The sequence below is a fragment of the Otolemur garnettii genome, unplaced genomic scaffold, assembly GCF_000181295.1.
Source record: "Otolemur garnettii isolate 467f Iridium unplaced genomic scaffold, OtoGar3 scaffold00080, whole genome shotgun sequence".
Taxonomy (NCBI): domain Eukaryota; kingdom Metazoa; phylum Chordata; class Mammalia; order Primates; family Galagidae; genus Otolemur; species Otolemur garnettii.
In genome coordinates this window covers 2,573,068-2,592,192 of record NW_003852475.1, presented here as the reverse complement: position 1 = coordinate 2,592,192, position 19,125 = coordinate 2,573,068, and the positions used below count along the sequence as shown (strand labels likewise).

The following is a 19,125-nucleotide window of genomic DNA, read 5'->3' as shown; positions in this document are numbered from 1 at the left end:
TGGCTTCCTCAAAGAGTAGATTTGTACTTTTCAGAGAAATTGCCAAATTGTTCTCTACATAGGTTAGGCCATTTTTCACTGCCACCAGATTTGTATGAAAGCCTGTTTTCTCACAGTTTTATAATACTTTTGGTTAGGTAAAAAAGATAGTACAGTACTTTTGGTTTTCATTTCTTTTATGAGTTTGAGCTTCTTTCATGTGTTTAAAAATCATTTTATTTTTAACTGTCCTTGGCCTTTTATCCATTTTCTATTATTTGTTGGTCTTTTCCTTACAGATTTCTATGAGCCCTGTATATAGTAAGGAGATTAATCCTTTGTGATAATGTATGTCCTCGTTTTTATTTAAATATGACCTTTTTTCTGCATATGTTTTAATTTTTATATCAAGTATACCAAACTTTTATGAATTTTAATATGATTACAAAGGGCCTTTACCACTACAAGGTCTTGAAGGAGCTTGTTAGCATGGACATAATTTATGTAGAGTTTACCTTAAATGTACATTTATCCTTGTCTCTGAATGAGTGGCTAATCTTAAATATTGTCTCAAATTTTCATCATTCAGTGAAGATTCAACTGTGAGAATTAGAGACCTAGTGCTGGTAAGAGTGGGAACAGCATATTTAGCAAGAAATGGCTGTTTCTGTTTTTACAGAACCCATGGTTTAGGGACATGAGAGATGATTATGCCATAGGTGAGGTACCCTCATAGAGTTTACAATTGGTAACAATTCCAGGTCCTAGCAGAGTAACCCTAGCAGACGGTCATTGGTATTTAGCCTCTCTGCACCTTTCAGATGCCCACTCAACACAGGTCTGAGAATTAAGTGAGATGACAGGAGTGGCTGCCCTGAAGGAAGTCAGTGGTGGTGTATACCTGCGTGGATACACACCTGCAAGGGTTGCAGTTTTTCATCATAAGCCATGTCTGTTTTGGCTGGAGAAGGTGTGCTCTCAGAAACAACTTTTTTGATTAAACTTGGAGGCTGTCTTACATTGGCCTGCCAAAGACAAATGCCATCACCTGGATGGCTTAAATGACAGGAATTTATTCTGCCTAGTTCTAGAGACTGAAAGTTCAAGATCAAGGTGCCAGTGGAGTCAGTGTCTAGTGAGGCATCTTTCCTTGTGTTACAGATGGCCCCCTTCTCACGTGTCCTCAGATGGCCTCTCCTTGGTTCATGTCGGGGTGGGGGAGAGGAGAGATGTCTTGTTTTCTTCTTGTAAGGGCTAGTCTCATTAGGATGCCCCCTCCAAGTCTAAACCTAGGTAGATTCCAGAGACCCCATCTCCATATATAGTCATGTTGGGGGTTAGGCTTCAACACATGGATTTGGGGGAAACCTAGATGTCTAGTTCAGAATAAGGGTCAATGTCTTGAGCAGGCTGATGACTGTCTCTGTGACCCTATGTTCATGGTGACAGTTGATGTGGCCTATGGAGACCTGGGTGGAGAGGGGGGTGTTTGCCGACCAGGGGAGCTGGCTGGGCTCTGGGTGGGGAAATCATAGACCTTCTAGGACCTTGAAAGCTAGTTTTGGGAGAAGAGCTTTGGTAGGTCTGTGCCAGCCCAGGCCCTCATTGGGGTCTTCTGCAGGCTTTCTTTTACTCTGAGGCAGATCAGCTCAGCAGCATTGAGCCACACACTGCATTGTGGATGAGACTCAGAGATGACCATAGTCTGTGTCCTCCCACAGCGGGACAGTAGTATTTTCCAGTTCCTCTGTGAGCAGATGGTCATTGGTAGAAATAATCCATAGACAGGAAAAACTTGCCCTATTGCATATCAGTTTCCTCACATTTGAAAAATTTAGTAGTCATATACTCTCTCCATGCCGGGCACTGTGTAAGCCCTGTGACACATGCTTGTGAAATGTTATGTCGGGTTTAAGCAGAGGAGCAGACCGCTATAAATGATATAGAATAAAGGGCTCATTGCAGGGATGAGAACTCACATGACAGTGGTTGATGGTGAAGATGTCCCTGTCGGGACACTGCCTTGGAGCCTGGCATTGAGCTTGCCTGGGGTCAGCAGGGCAGGCAGTCAGGAGGAAGTGGAGTGGAGGGGCAGGGACAGTTTGGCGCCTAGCAGGAGGGCCTGGCCTTGCCTTCAGCCAAGACTCACGTGACCTGCAGAAGGAGCTGTACCTGTGCCGTGACTCAGGGCTCACGGAAGCAGAAGGAGGGGATCCAGCAGGTGCTCCCTTGTCATTGTACACCTGTGGCTCAGCCAGATAGGCCTGAGCTGCGGGCAGTGCCTGTGTCCCACACCAGCTCCAAGGACTGAGAGCATCTGCATCACCTCTTCCTTCCACATCTCACCCAGATGTCTCCTAACTGGGCTCCACGTAAGAAGGAAATTCTGGGAAATGAAGTTCCAGCTGAGCTCTGCGCACACTATATGAAGCCAGCATGAGGTGGGGTGGTGGGGTGGTGGGGTGGGCCTACTATTCTTTCTATTTTGCAGATGGGGAAAGGGAGGAAGGGAGGAGTTAGGCAACCTGCCCAGAGGTGCGTAGCTATTAGGTAGGGCTCCTGCCTCCTCTAACTACACCAGGCTTCTGCTTTTCTACGCCATGAACCTTCTCTCCTCCCCTCCAGGAGGTGGACCTCAGAGCCGCCCGGGCCTGGAGAACTGTAGATTTCACTCCTAATCTCTCTGAAATTTCTTTACATTTCACCATGCATTCTTTATCCTAGGTAGTAAGTTCCCTATGTTTCTTTTACAAGAATGCTTTGCAAGTGGAGAAATTGAATGGAGACAGAAGGGCTTCCAGTGTGGAGCAGCAAAGTGAGAATTCAGCCTCTGAATTTGGAGCCTCAAAATACTTAACCGACTGCCTCCCAACCTGTGATTTCTGAGTCTGTCAGCACCTGAGATTGTACAATTCCTTAATTGTGTCTATTCAAGCTGCTGGAAGAAAATACTGTAGATGAGTGGCTTAGAAACAACAGAAACATATTTCTCACAGTTCTGGAGGCTGGGAAGTCTGAGATCAAGGCGCCAGCAGATTCGGTGTCTGTTAAGAGCACAAGTTCTGGGTCACAGGAGGCAGCTCTCCAGGCCTCCTCTGTAAGGGCACTGATCCCGTTCACAAGTATCTGCCTAGTCACCTCCCAAAGGCCGCACCTCCTCATACCTTCACCTGGGGGTTAGGGTTTCAACATGTGAACTTGGTGGGTATACATTTTCTATGGGTGCTGTCTCCTGTCCTTAGGCTGAGTTCCCCCTACAAAGGAGCTTAGACATGGGTCGTCCCCACCTCTGTGTCTCTCAGACACAGCAGGGACTCCAGGGGCCTGGAGGAGGCAGCTTTAGCACAGCCCTTCCTGATAACTTGAAGAGGGGGAGCTTCAATGAGGTGATTATTGTAAATGAACTTTCAAATTTAAGATAATTGTAGATTTGTAGACAACTTTTGAAGATAGTACAGAGAGTTCCATATGCCTTTCATCCAGCCTGCCCTAATGTTCACACCTCACATAGCATGGTACAGTTATCCAAAGTAGGAGATTGCAACATTGTTAACAAAACTGTAGACGCTCTGCTGAGTTCCTCAGTTTTTCTACTGATGACCTACTTCTGTTCCAGGATCCAGTCCAGACATGTTGCATTTAGTTGTCACATCTTAGTCTCCCATCTGTGACAGTTTCTCCCTCATTCTTTGTCTCTCATGACCTTGACAATTGAGGAGTAGCACTCAGGTATTTTGTAGACTGTCCCCAGTTTGGGTTTGTTGGATGTTTCTTCACAGTTAAGCTGAGGTTTTGAATTTGGGGGCAGAACACCAAGGAGGTGAAGTGCCCTTCCTGTCACATCATGTCAGGGGCACGTGATGTCAGCACAGCTTATCGAGGGTACTGTTAATCTCCATCACTTGGCTAAGGTGGCGTCTCCTGTGTTTTGCCACTATTAAATTACCATTTCCCTCTCTGTACTCTTATCACCAGTCCAGTCCATACTTAAGGTCAGGGCATGGGTGAGGGGATTCATCTCTGCCTCTTAGAGGATTAGCAAAGCATTTTAAAACATATGCTTAAAACCACTGCTGCCATTGATCCTGTACAGATAGCCTGTTTCCAGAGAAATAATTTTTCAAATGACTTTGCTCAGTTTCAGGCCCAGGGAAATAGGTTGTCTTCCTAGGCACTGTCATGAAGTTAATGAATTTGATTAATAAAATACGGAAGGTGAATCCTATTTCTTTGTGTATGTATCATGCTGTATCAGATTTCTGCTGGCAGTTGCATTTTAATATTGGGAAATCTAGAGGCTGTGTGGCACGGGTGTGACACAGAAGCAGCAAGGCTGGAAGGGTACTGTGTCAGGAGATGGTGCTTGCTTTTGCCTATGTGATTCACTCTTTGCTTGGAAAGGTAAGGTAACAACTTTCAGGAAGTGTTAAGATAACGTCAATAGCAGACTGTATTTTTAGATCCTATTTTCCTTACCCTGTAGGGTATATTTGAGCTCCCATTTACCTTGTGTGAATTTAAGAAAAAATTACACAGTTTTAAGTAGCTTCCGCTGTAGTTGACCCTACAGCAAATTCAGTTGACTTTGTGGTAAAGGCTTTTGAGGCCAGTGGTATACTTCTGTGTTCTAAGATTCTCAATCAACTGCTTTGTGAATTATTTTTGGAAAACTCTGCTTAGAAGACACTGTTCTTACATTCTGACCAACTTTGGTTTTTTTTTTTTTTAATTTTCATCTTATTTATTTATTTTTTGAGACAGAGTCTCACTCTGTTCCCCTGGGTAGAGTGATGTGGCATCAATAGCTCACAGCAACCTCAAACTCTTGGACTCAGGTGATCCTCTTGCCTCAGCCTCCCAAGTAGCTGGGACTGCAGGGGCCAGCCACAACCCCTGGGTAATTTTTCTATTTTTAGCAGAGACGGTGTCTTGCTTTTGCTCAGGCTGGTCTTGAACTGCTGAGCTCAAGGAATCCTCTCACCTCAGCCTCCCAGAGTTCTGGGATTACAGGTGTGAACCACCACACCTGGTCTCTAACTCTGTTATTAATCAGTTGATTGCCACTCATTTTAGCAGAATAGGAAGGCAAATCTCCTACTGTAAAGGAAATACACAATGGTTTTCTAATAACTATAAGTTGAGATTATCTGGGTTTGGCCAGCTTTTCTAATTCCCAGACAGGCAGGTAGCTGAGGCACGTAAGCCTGCAGCACCCTCCCTAGTGGCAGCAGACCTGACAGATTATTTGTACTTGGAATGAAGCTGATCTTTAAGGCAAGTGGTTTGTAGATTATCTGCTCTAACAGAAGAAGAAGTGTTGAAATCTGGAACTTTCTCTTCTAGGACGATTTCCTGTTCAGTGTCTCCATTTTAAGTGGGATTCTTTGCAGCATCCTGGCTGTGTTGAAGTTCATGCTGGGGAAGGTTCTGACCAGCAGAGCTCTCATAACAGATGGTGAGTAAGACCAGTGTGTCCGATCTCTGGGGGCTGAGCTCACAGCAAAGGAAGGTGCTGTTTGGGTCACTTTTAACTGCTGGTCTTGCAGGAGAACTCAATAATTTGGAATCCATCTTCACCGCTCTTTCTCATCCCCCAGATGTTTAATGATTCTTGGTGTTCCCACGTCAAGGCAGATGTCATGTGCCCTGGGAATTTAATAAACTCTTTGTGAATTACCTCTACCCTGACCTACTAATGGGAGAGGGATGGGGGAGGTCGGGGCTCCCCAGCCTCTTAATCAGGAAGCACAAAGGACTTCTTGGAGTCTTGGGTTTTATGTGCATTGCTCCACATAACAAGTAAGGGCCTTTTCTGGATTCCACAGATGTTTCCTTTGTGAATTTTCCATGCATGTTTTCCCCTCCAGCTAGTGGGACCCTTGGAGTTCACATTGCAATTACCAGGTGCCTGTACTGGGGAAATGACCTTTGTGTTCTCCGCTTAGAGTCCCAACCCACTAGGAAAGAACACGTGTGTCCCTGGGGTCCAGGGGAACTTCCTGCATGGCCTTTTGGATGACAGATGCAGGTGTGGGGGTGAGGGGAAACTTTCACTGAAAGATCAATTCATAGTAAGGCTGATTGATAAGAGAAAGATTTATTGATTGTGTACATGGGGAGAATCACAGAGGGAATACCCCATATTCCAATGGGGTCTAGAAGTTTACCCTAATTTTAGAGGATATATAAGGGGTGGAGGAGATGAGGAATATAGGGAATTCTGTGTAAGGACATAAATGGTTACTAGGGAGCATGAACAGATATTTGGAAGAATGAATGGATGGGGAGAAACAGACTGACTTGTGAATGATTCTCTTTGGAAACAAAATCTGAGGGACATATATTATGTTTAAAATGGCTTGGGCCAGGTCTGGCTATATTCTTGATCTTTTCTTCTGCAATACACTGAGATAACAGAGAGGGAAGGGAAGATTGTTCTTTTCAGTGGATCTGGCTGCATGCAGATAGAGGGAAGGCGCCTTCTAACACCTGTTGATCTCTAAGGGCCTCTAATTCAAAATATTCTTTAGACCAAGGAGTGATATTTTGGGGTGAATTTTCCTTAACTTCTTCAGAGGAGAAGCATGTTTTAGGCCTCAGACTTTTTACACAGTAAGTAAAATGTGGTTTAAAACAGCAGAAGGGTTGGTCTCTGGGACTGAGCCCTCCTCTTTCATGCGTTGCTTACGTCCCCTGTGGATAGCAGGCTGGCCCAGTCCCAGTTCTGGGGGAAGTGAATAGGCAGCAGGACTCTGCTGCCATCTTGTCCTGCAGGGCACAGCAGCCCTGAATCCGTGGCGCTTCACACCATTTGCTTGCACCCAGCACTCAAATTGGGTGAACAAACCAGCCCCCAGTGCAGAATTGCCACTTTTTGGTGTCTGCCAATTACGGTGGGACATCTTTCCCTGTGTCCCCAAGGTGGGGTTGCAACTTAGTCAAATAATCCCCCTCGGGCATAAGTAACAGCTTCCTGCCAGAGCCGGATGTAAAGAACTCGCAGTTCACTCTCCTGAGAATGACACAAGCATATCATGGCACAACTCGGCCAAGCCTTCTAGGGTCTGTGTCACACACAGCAGCAGCATGGAATTATGGGCAGTTTGCATCAATTTGACCCCAATCCATTGTCCCACAAGACCTGGGCTGATTCTCTGGGGGCAGACCTGGAATTTGGAGTGAGGTATTTGTTTACTCACTGTGATTTTTGTAGCCTGGTGTTTTGTGGTCTGAAAAAGAAAATGGCCTCGTTGGCCTGGACCCTGCCTTTTCTTAGGGATGACCAGGATAGGAGGTGCTTGTGCCAAGAGTTGAAGGATGCCCAGGTATTTGTCAAGTGTTCGGGTTTTCCAGCTGCCTTTGAGGTCCCTTTATATTCATTGCTCACAAGGATACAGCTCTGGCCTAGACCCTGCAAGGCTGAGCAGAGCAGAGGCCTGCCTGGGCCTCATCTTTACTGGGCCATGTGTTCTGTGTCTCCCTCTACCCATGTCCCATTATCTGGGGCAGGACCGCTCTGTGAGCTCTGGTGAAGACAGTAGGCAGCTCCTAAGCCAGCTCACAGCTGGTCTGTCAAGGCTCAGGGCCCCTCTGGCTGGCAGAGGTATGGGGCTATCCATTCTGGTCACCACAGACAGCCAGGATGCAGATGAGTCTGCCTGCCAGAAGCCTGACTGTGGACCCAGCAGGTGGCCCTGTGCCCTCTTGCCCATGACCATGGGGCCTGCCCCCTTCTCTTCAGAACATTAGGCCTTAACTGGTAGTTTTTCCTTAACATTACAGATATTTCAGATCAAATTTTTGATTAAACCTTCAGTGTTCTCACTTCCCATCATTTTATATGGTATACAGAGGAGAACCCCACAATGACAGGCATTTTTTTCCTAATAACTTCTGATTTTGATTTCTTATACACAAAACCATCTGTAGACATAAACAGTATTTCTGTCATACTTGTGAACCAGGGAGGAGGAGTCGCTGCAAAGAAAATAGATGGTTTAAGTGAGGGAATGCTGTGGCAGGAAGTGGCGCGGGGCATCCAGGATGAGAGGGGAAGTGAACTAGGGCACATCACAGAGGTTTGAGGTTGGGGGTAGGGTTTCGGATATTTTGCCCAATGTTGAAACAGACTGGGTGATGTGATAGCTGACCCCAAGGAGCCCCTGGTGGAGAGCTAAGTGAGGGGGTGGCTTGGGCAGAGGGGATGGGAAGATGTGAAGGGGTCATTTTAAACTGGGCAGATGGGGATGACTCAGCCCAGAGGGTTTGATGAGAGGGAAGGGGGAGAGTGCTGTTCCAGAGAGGAGGGGCACTAAGCCCCCAGTCCCGTACCCATAAAGGCCCTGCCACGGTGTGCTCTGCAATCACCTGCTCTCTGGGGGTGTTGCTGGCAAAATATTTGGCAGTAATTACAGCCTCCTGCTAATTGTATTGTCTGGGAGCTGAGCTTGACTCATTCATTGATTAGCAGAACTAGGGAACGATGTAATTATCCTCTTTCTGTTCTTTCTTGTTGGAAGGTGTGTGGGGCAGAATGGGCTGTGTGCTCTGAGGACAGGGGGCTCTGGGGTGCATCCCTGAGATGGCCATGGACAGCGCAGTCCAGTGCCTCTCTCCAGGAAGCAAGAAGTTGTACACACTGCTCCTCCTGAGGGGTGGATGCGAGCCAGGTTCTGATCCAGAGCTGTGTATGACCTGGCCCAGGAGGACTCCGTCTGCTCCTTTGCTGTTGGGGTATCCTTACAGCTGGGAAGCGGATCTTTGGGGAGAGGTGGCAGCAGGCTGTGGCTGACGGGGCCTGTGGGTAACCCAGGCTTTCCACTTCAGACCGTGCCACACAGTAGATCTTGTCTTATTCAGTTGCTGCTTTGGGTATTTCGTCAACATGGGCATTTATTGCTTGAGTAGACCAAAGCTTGGTTGGTTTATTTAAGGTAAGATGATTTTGTACGAAAAATTAATACCGCAAATCAGAGGAAGATGGTGAGAGGGCACCTAGGGGCAAGTTCTGAACTAGGGCCAGGGGACCGTGTTAGCTCCAGGAACCACTGGAGCCAGTCTGCAAGCCCTCTGAGATGAGGGGTGCTCCGGCTTTTCTCTTGCCCACATCCAACTCTACAATGTGATTTTCCAAGTACATGAAAATCTTTTCAATCCGAATAGTCTGCTTAAAATTACTGTAGCTAATTACAGATTCTGATCTAGTTGCTAAAGCCAGCCTCACAAGGCTTCTAATCCGGATGGCCCCACCCCTTGTTTTGTTGCCATTATGTTCTTAAACAGGTAAAGGTCTAGAACAGCTGTGTCTCAGTTGTGGGCATGGGGTCACAGAGGTGAGTGGCCGCAGAGCCCACGTGCTGCCATGGAAGGGTAGGGGGCCCAGGCCCCTCAGGTGGGATGCCTGCAGCTGAGATGGCTCTGGAATTCCCCCTGGGTGTGCAGGGCAGCAGTACAATCCTCCCCGTCCTGTTGCTGTGTGGACTTAGAAGTGAAGCCCACAGGAGTCAGGCCCTGTCATCAGAGGGTGAGCCGGCAGCGCAAGCACGACTCCCCGCCTAGCAGATGCAGTGAACACAAACCCATGGGCCACGCACTGTTGGAGAGCACCTAGGGGTGGGCCTGCTGTCCGACCGCAGGCTGCCAGGTGGCATTGCCGGCAGAGCGGTGACGCGGTAGAGCTGCGTGGACCTCTGGTGGCCGTCTGGAGAACCTCATGCTCCTGCCTCATCTTTTCCAAGGTTTGCGGGGCAGCTCTCTCAGGAGAGGCCCCGGAGAGCCTGGGAGGGGTTGGCTCCCTCTCTGGACAGCAGAGCTGAGGAGGGGCCCCATGCCTGACTTCCTCCTCCCCTAGTTTGACCTCATTTATTACTGCAGAAGTCATCTGTGCCCCTGATAGCAGGTGGGCCCTGTTCTGAGACTGTCTCCTTCCTTGCTACATTCCAAGTGCCTCTCCCTCCCACTTGGACCCCTCTCCACTGCCGGACGGACCTTCTGTCGCTTCTCCTCTTCCATCAAAAAATTGCTTATCAATTTTTCTCCCTGTCAACAAACTCTATCCTGTTGTCTAAAAAAAACATACACACCTTCCTGTTCTTAATTTAGGTTTAGTGAGAGAGTCGGTTTTTTTAGAAAGGGCAAAAATAGCATTTTAGATGGTGGTAAGCCATGACGAGAGAGGGGGTGCAGCAAGGAGGTGGACGGGGTGGAGGCTCGGGGGGACCTGAGGTGGTGGAGTCCAGGCACACAGTGGCCCTGCAGGGTCACGTGCAGCTGAAGCACAGTAAACTAAGAGCAGGGGGGTGAGGCAGGGGGCCGTCTCCTCAGGTGGCGTGAAGGTTCAGATGACATTTGAGATAGGGTATTTGTTGGGAGAGGGTCTCTGTGGCAGCTGTGAGGGGGTGCAGGAGGAAGAGAGACTGAGCATGAGCTGTGGAGGGGACTCTTGGCAAGTGGTACCTGATAGAGCCTCTCTCTGGGCCACTGTGCTGCTGAGGCAGGGGAGCAGCCTCACCTGGCAGGGAGCCCCGAGAAGCCACCCTAAGTCACCCCTTCTTGCCTCATGGCCTCTGAAAACTCACAGGTAAAATGGAAGTGGTGTGTGAGTTGGTAGGACTTAATGTGGTGACCTGTGAAAGGAGAAGGTGATTGATTGATAGCTATTAGCTCCAATGCTGTTTTTAGGGTCCTTCCTCCAGCCATGTAGCTAATACATCACAGGATGCTTCAGATAATATACTTCATACTTCTGGAGAGGAAAAAAAAATCCTTAGGTTACTCTAAAGCAGTGGTTCTCAACCTTCCTAATGCCGCGACCCTTTAATACAGTTCCTCATGTTGTGGTGACCCCCAATCATCACAACATGAGGAACTATTAAAGGGTCACGGCATCAAGAAGGTTGAGAACCACTGCTCTAAAGTGAGTCCCAGTCAGCCCCCGAACTCTGGATAACCGTAGTCAGTTTATTTAATGTCACTCTACTTAAGTCTTGTCAGCAAAACAGGATGACAATAATTTCCTTCTATCTGGACTGAGGTGGTTTATAGGTGACAGTGCGTCTAGAATACCCGGCTTAGAAGCTGGCCCAACAGACATTCAACACAGTGTAGTCACTAACTATGTGAATATCAGCTATGTGCCAGGCACTGCCCTGGGGCTATGGAGCCAACAGGGACCCACAGCCCTGCCCCCAGGAGGTTGCATTCTGGTGGGCATGGGGGGAGAACAGTAGCGACCCACTCATGGGGCATCAGTGCTCAGAAGAAAAATAAACCAGGTGCAGACTGGCAGTGGGGTGACGGCTCAATCCTGGGAGGTCTCTGGTGACATCTGAGCAGACTCCATGTGCTACGTAGGTATCCAGGCGGTGGCTATCACTCGTGAAAGAGCTTTGGGCACTGTTCCTTCCGGCACCTGCTCCAGAAGGCGGAGGAGGCATGGCTGGCATTGAGTAGTTTTCCTGGTGGCTGAGAAAGATTGCTTTGTACTGCCACGCAGCTTCTCTCTGCTTCTTTTGCAGGGTTTAACTCCCTCGTGGGCGGCGTGATGGGCTTCTCCATTCTTCTGAGTGCAGAAGTATTCAAGCACAACGCCGCAGTCTGGTACCTGGATGGCAGCATAGGGGTGCTGATCGGCCTCACCATATTTGCCTATGGGGTCAAGTATGTATCTGCACATTCATCTTTGCTTTCCCAGCTCCCTTCCCCAGCTGGGATCCTGGCAGTCACATTTCCTACCTGGGTACCTTCCAATGTCAGGGGACTGGAGAAGCCCCCCAGCAGGTCAGAATTCTGTCACTGGCACAGAAGTGAGGCAGACTTTAAAAATAGGCATAAGGCTTATACGCACAAAGGAGCTCCTTTATTCTTGTGTGATTCTTCATGACCCACTAAAAGGCGGTCCCTTTAACTCCCTTCTCAAGGCTTATACTCCCTACTCTGTAACGGTGGTCTTCACCTTGTCCCGGATGAGCATCTTCAGGTAAAGTCCCACTGAGTGATGCTACAGTGAGGTTGCAAGCAGCACACCCCCCTCCCGCTCGGTTCAGAGAATTTCTTATAGAAGGCCATGTCAGCATCACTGACTCCAGATCCAACACCCAGGTTGGCCTTTGACAGACCATTTCTAAAGGTTCTGTGCTTTTAGATATTGAAATATATCCCTTCTCCCACTAAGATGACTATAGCCAAAAGAGGGACAGTTCCAATCTTGGTGAGGATGTGGAAGTATTGGACTCCTAATCTGTGGCTGGCAGAAATGTACAATGGTGCTACTTTGGAAAACAACTGAACAGTTCCTCAAAACGTTAAACATGGAGTTACCATCAGACCCAGCCATTCTGCTCCTTGGTATTGATGCTGCCGAGGAATGAAAACTACATCCACACCAAAAACTTGTACATGAGGTTCACTGAAGTGTTAGTCATAATAGGTAAGATGTAGAAACCACCCGACTGTTCATTAGCTGATGAATGTGCAGGACCCGTGCAGTGGATCAGCCATGAAAAGGAGTGAAGTGCTATTACTTGCTACAGCCTGGATGAACCTCAAGGAGAAAAGGCTAGTTACAAAAGCCCACCTATTGTCTGAATCCATTCATGCGACATATCCAGGCAAACCCACTGGGACTAGATTATTGGTGACTGCTATAGTGGGTATAGGGTTTCTTTTTAGGATGACAAAAATGTTCTGGAATTAAGACAGTGGGATGATTAAACAAATTCATGAATATACTAAAAACCACAGGAGGTTACTCTTTACATCCCATAAATTTTATTCTTTTAAATCAGTGCAGGAAAACCCCAAAATACAAACACAACTTCTTCCGTGCCTGCCCAAGCTCTCACGCCCCAAGGCTGTGGAGGGCCTGGCGTCTGGGTGACCTCGTGTGTTTCCTCTTGGCAGACTCCTCATCGACATGGTGCCGCGGGTGAGGCAGACACGTCACTATGAGATGTTTGAGTGAAGGGGCCAGCAGGGCTAGTGCGGGCTGCTCTGCATGAGAGAGACCATCGAGATGACCAGAGGTTTCCACATGGGCCACGGGTGCCAATATTTAACTGAACATCCAGTTTCTTTGTTGGACGTTTTCTTTCACACGGTTTGTCGTCACAGGGCAAGGTCTGCCCAGCAGGTGGATCTACCCTGTCCCCCTCCTCTGCTGTCTCTCCCCTACCCCCGGTCAGTTAGGACAACACCCTTAGGAGTGGACACTTTCTCCTCTTCAGCTGGGACTGACATTTTCTATTTTGTGGAGTAAAATGATTCTCTTGGGTAGGATACATACATCATGGCTCGGCAGGAGGTTGTCTGTGGTGCTCTGAGCCTGAAATGGATAGCATCTGACCAGGTCCGCCTCCTCGGGACTGTGTGTGGCCCCGGCCACCTCCTAGTTCCAAAGTCTCTTCTCTCCTGGCAGATTTTAAGGGAAGACTGTGCCCTCTTGTGTCTCATCCCTTCGCGTCCCCAGAAACATCTGTATATGGCTTCCTACTTTCTACCACCATATCTCATTAGTTTCATACTGTTTTACTAAGCCTAAACATATTTATTTGTTCAAAAGGAGACCATTCTATTTTTTAAAGTACTTAGTGATATACGTATGAGCTTTGCATGGAGGAACTAAAATAAGCACATGACCCTTTCTTGTACATTCAGAACCTGAACATCCATGTGAAAACATGATCCATTTTGGAGCGATGTGAAACTACAGTTTATTTGTAATAAATAATTATCCGTATATGCATATATCTATATGCCGTGCTCAGTGGTAATGCTATACATTACAGTCTGTGAGAGATGGTTTACTCTTCTGTAAGGAACAAGGCATTTTTAGTTTGTGTAATGTTCGGTGTAGAGTCCATAGACATGCCCCCCTAACCCACAATGTTCTGTACCTCTCGACTGCTGTGTGCCCAGGCAGCAGTGTCTGACCAATAAAGACCTTTACCTGTTTTGTATGGCACAGGACGGTGATCTTTGAGAGTTGTCACTGTGCGGCACCAACACGTGGCAGTCCCACTGGCTTTCCATTGTGGTTAAAGGTTTTCCTCCTGGGGAGATGGGGAGTTGGGACCCTGAAGGACTGTGGAGATGGGCTTGGTGCTCTCTGTGGCACAGGCCAACCCGCACTGACCACACACGTGCTTTACAGCACTTAGAACTAGGGAACACCCATTCCCTGAGCCTCCCCCCAGCCTTTGGAGCCCCGTCTCCCTCTAGGCTGCTGAAGGGAAGAGCTTGCCATACAACCTTGATCCAGTATGGGGTCTTCAGCGGCTCTTCCCCCAACAGCACTCTGAGCATTCCCGTGGACGGGAATGTGACACATGAAAAAAACAGCCAAGTGTAGGCTTCTCTCCTGCACGGTCCCTCATTCGTATCTAACAAAGCTACGATGTGGCGTCCCTAAACTCAGACCCTTGGTGTTACCCCGACAGCTTTGCCAGGACTTGTGTTCCACCAAACACACTCTGGGAACTGTGTGGCATCCCTGGTCAGTGGCAGGGGGTCCTCTGACTTCAGAGGCCTTGCCAAGGGCTGAGCCACGTGGCTTCAGTGTCACCTGCACACAAGCTGCTGGACTCCACCTTAAGTCTGTTTCCAGGGCATTGGCCTGAGTGCTCATGGCCACTGATCCCTGGTTCAAAAGTTTCCCTTTTTGAGGAGGATGAATGTCTTCTGGGTCTAATGGGCCCTAATGCCCAGCCTTTTCAGGGATGTTATACTAGCCCATCTTGAAAGATTTTTAAGACGGGCTAGGTGCGATGTATTTACACCTAAAAAAAGTCTAGTAGTTGAGGTAGTTGAAACCCTCCCTTTCTCCCCCGAACGCCTTCCTATCTCCCTACTAGCCATTTCAACAGTGTGTTTGCAGGCTGTGCAATGCAGCTAGACATCGGCTTAGCTCTGTTCCAGAGCTGTCCTGCCTCCATCCAGCCTCCCCACCAAATCACTTCCACTTGTCACACAAGAAAAGTTTATTGAAAAATAAAGTTCTCCCTAGTTTTCTCTACAACAGTGGAAAACAAAGCAGTGCTCTCTATGCCAGTACAGTACATTTGGACAGTGACATCTTATTTGCAGAATCCTGCACTACTTAACCCTAGAAGTGAGCAGTAGAAAACAGTTGTACCAAGATCTGTTTGAAGACAGATGCAGACATCCATTAGCTTAAAGACATCAAGGTTGTGATAGCAACTACAGTAGAAGGGACATCACCATCTCCTTTGGCATCAATTGTTATGCTATTCGTCGTGTCAATACTTGGGCAGAACAGTGAGCAAAACGTTCCCCAAGTTTGCTCCCCCTCAGCTTTGGTGGGCATGACAGTCTGTGCTGAGGTTTCTGACCTGTTTTTGACCTGCTGTCCCAACCCACCCAAATGCTCTAAGCATCCACCCCACCCCCAGTGACAATGGCCTTGCCTACCACGGAAGCATAGGGTCCCCCTTGGTCCCTTTGCCATGCCTCCCCAGCTGTGGGGGCCAGGGTGGTGAGGAGGGACAGTCTTAGGCTGCATAAAATCTGGGACAGATAGTGATGCTTTGAAGAAGGTAAATTCCAATCATTACATCCATAGAACTATAAGACTGCTGACTCTGCTGAAGAGAATCCAAAGGAATTTGAAAAAGACATTGAACTCCAACAAATTCCCCCCATTCCACAACTGCAGTCTATCCAGAGCCAGGCCAAGATGAGGCAAGAGAGAAAACTTTAAATCCATTAGGGAAGAGTTGAAATCCCCAACAATACAAAAAGCAAACTGGTATATAGGTGATTTGGGAAAATATAATTAAAACATGAGCAGCCACCAGGAGCTGTTCTTAAAAGGGCAAAATACCTGCCCCACTGCCTCAGCCTGCTCAGCTGGGGGTGGGGATGCTCTAGGACCAGGGAATCAACCTGTAATTTGATGGAAATGTGGGAGCTAACCAATCTGGCAGTCTGATCCCTGAACCCAGGAGGGGCAGCCCCAGCCAGCAGCAGGACAGCAGAGGGACACCCTGGGGAATGTGAACGTTCCATTGGTCATTCCTTCTCCCTTAAGTAACACAGCAAAGCCTCCCTTATTGCACCTTAGAGGAATAGTGTTAACTTTGATTCAAGGGGTGCAGTGTGTAAGAAACCTTGTTTTAATTTCTAGCTCAAAATGTTCCTTAAAGGAAACTCCTGGAATGTTCTGGAAGACATCAGTGGGGTGAGGGCCAATATGTGACCAGAGGCCACCTTTATCCTTTTCGACTCCAGTTCATACATTTGTGCAGCCTTGTTTCTACTGGGGGCTGAAGCTGGCATAATTTCATATCAGTGCATTAAGGGATACAGTAAAATTTCAACCAGTAGAGTAGGCACAGAACTTGGACAATCTAAACCAGTAATTCCTACAACATTCAGTCAACATGGAATAATATTTTTGTGTGGGTATCATTTTTGAGACAACAGATAGGGAATTAGCTCAGCTCTTTCTCAAGTTTTATGAAACACTACTATTAGTAATTATTTACTAGGGCTTACTATGTGCCAGTACTATGCTAAACATTGAATCCTCACAAAACCCTAAGTGCTAAGAAAGCTAGGGTAATTTTTTTTTCCTGAACCCAAGACTATACACCTAATTTGGTATTTTGCTATAAAAAGTTGGTTTTCCACTTTTTGTTGAAGCCAACAAGAACAACAGAAACTCACCCTCAAATTCTTGGCTTCCTAAATTAGTCTATGTTCATCCATCTATTCACATGAAGATGCTCTGCAGCTCCACAGGGATGGATGGGATTAGAATAAAGGCAATATGGAAATTAAAATATTTTTAAATAAATAAAACAATCCAGGCTTGGGACAGTAACATATACAACAGAGCCTGTCGTTAACAAAATAGACTTTAAAAAATCAAGAATTTTGGGTCATGGGAGAGGGTGGCAATGTTCAATTATATACATGATCTAGGTAAACCACCTTGGTCTGCTCTAAAAAGCACACACCCACCTATTAACACACATTAATTTTAATCCAATTCATCACACTGGTATCTTTTTAGTACCGGTGAGTTGCACTAAGGCTGTACTCCCAAACGGGAAGCTCAGTATTCACCTTATTAAATCCTGTGTTCCCTAAAGAAACAAACACAGGGGTGCACATTCTTTCCCTTTTATGATACTGACTAGGTGAAGAATTTCTGAGTTCATCAGGCCTAGTACTCCTTTGGTGTAATCCTTCTCATGGGACTGCCACACCTTAGCAAGGCATGGGCAGCAGAAAGCACAGGCCAGTCAGCACACTGACAACTAGCAGTCCCAAGACCGACCCAAAGCTACAGCTAAGCAGTCCAGGAGGGTGTGGGCTGCCCTGGAGGAAGCCACTCCTTTCCCTGGGGTTCTCACTGCTTCACTTTCCTCCCTAGGAGTAGGGGGTAGGAGGTGGGGCAGGGTGTGCACAGGCATACGTGCTATGGCCTAGGGGACTTGGAGGATGCTGTAGGTGCCCAGCCTTAGTTACCCAAGGACAAGTCCTGTCTCCAACATAGAAGTGTCTGCTATTGTCCTTCAACAGCACCCAGATTCCAAAACCAACCCCAAAGAAAAGGGAAAAGGCACATCAGGAAAACAAATATTGCCCTAAAAAACCCAGACTCTAATATCTCCAAACACACAAAAAAAGCAAACTCTAATAAAGCAGTGACAAAAACCCAATCAAAGCAAAAATGCAAAACGTATCTCCATTTATACTTGTGCAAATCAAACTGCATACATGAAATAAATGAGGTGTTTACCGGCATTCAAAGAAGTGTTTCTCCTTTCAGGAGTTTTAATTCCTGAAACCATTTATCATTCAAAAGAAAGCTTTCTTTATCTCTTTTAGTAAATTAGATAAATGTTTTCCCTCAAGTTTTTAAGAGCTTGGGATCATAATGGGGAAGATAATCCAAATAACCAGGCAAGGCGTGATTACAGCATACACATTAATCTTGATTTAGGTTTTCTCTCCCCAGGCAGTGTCACCAATTACAAATTGGGTTAGGAATCTATTAAGATCAGCTATGGCAAAACCACTGCATACCATCAGGGGCGCCCTCCTCTCCCAATTTCTTCTCTAGGGTCAATGCTCTGACCTCGACTAAGTCTGAGTTGCCCTGGGAGGTAGCACACATTTATAAGTTTCTGGTTCTATCGATAACGCCCTTAATAACTGGAGTGTGGATTTGTTTGCAGCCTCCCTTGTGGAACTAACTGGGGTGGGGAAAATGGAGTTTTAAGTGAGAGAAAGCGCTCTTCCCGGCTGCGTGACCCTGGGGTCCTGACTCGGAAAAGAGGACCAGGAAAGTGGGGAGGCTCTGAACTCAAGAGCAGATGGCAAACAATCCCTGCAGCTTCTGAGACGCAAGGCAGGGGCAACACTGCTTTCTCTCCAGCGCCTGCGTGTCTAGACGGCCCTCTCTGCCCAGCAAGTTAACGTGGCCAATGAACGCAGTCCCGGCCCGCTGGCACCCCCTGCTGGTCGAGAGGGCACTGGTAGCCTCAGTACTCGGGGTCCCGCAGAACCAGGAGAGGGCGGCGCTGCACCAGGAACTGCAGGGCTGGGAACTCAAGCCAGGTCCACAAGTCCTACACTTCGGGAAAAGCTCTTCCTCACAGCCAGGCTGTCAGCTGTCTGCCCTCTTACTGAAGGAAACTACCCTTGCAAAGCTTAAAGGAACGAACACACACACACACACACACACACACACACACACACTCACTCTCTCCCTGATGGAGACTCTGGGTGCTCTTCCTCAGCCCCTTTTCAGTCTTTTAGACCAGACATGCAGTTCAGACCCACAGCAGGTATCTGAGAGCCAGCCTCAGAAAAAAGGCTGCCTATGCATTTGGTATTATTTACGTACCAGGGTACCAACCAAGGAGGAGGAAGAATCTAACTGCCCAGATTTAAAGGCTCCCCATTCCCTCAGGTCCCCATGAAGCAGAAACCTTTTCTCTTACTCCTCGAACACACACCTAGGCATGGCCTTGCCCCTCTGCTCTATCTGGCTGCTCACACCACCCCCTGGCATCTGGGAGGTGGCTGGGAAGCACAGGGCTGTGGTGTGGAGCACCAGTAGCCAAGGTGTCCTGTGAGGGCTGGACAATGCTGATGGCTCCTCCCAGGGACATTCTA

At 47.6% G+C, this 19,125-nt stretch overlaps 1 protein-coding gene across 1 annotated transcript in view; it reads left to right on the top strand.

Moving 5' to 3' along the window:
• The window catches only part of TMEM163 (transmembrane protein 163), a 256,522-nt gene extending 242,813 nt beyond the window's left edge, over positions 1–13,709 (top strand). Inside the window, exons 6-8 of the mRNA XM_003794372.1 lie at positions 5,323–5,434; positions 11,496–11,637; positions 12,880–13,709. Of these exons, the coding sequence (XP_003794420.1) occupies positions 5,323–5,434; positions 11,496–11,637; positions 12,880–12,940 (315 nt within the window). The 3' untranslated portion in view covers positions 12,941–13,709. The remainder of the gene's footprint in view (positions 1–5,322; positions 5,435–11,495; positions 11,638–12,879) is intronic.
• Positions 13,710–19,125: the final 5,416 nt, after the last annotated feature.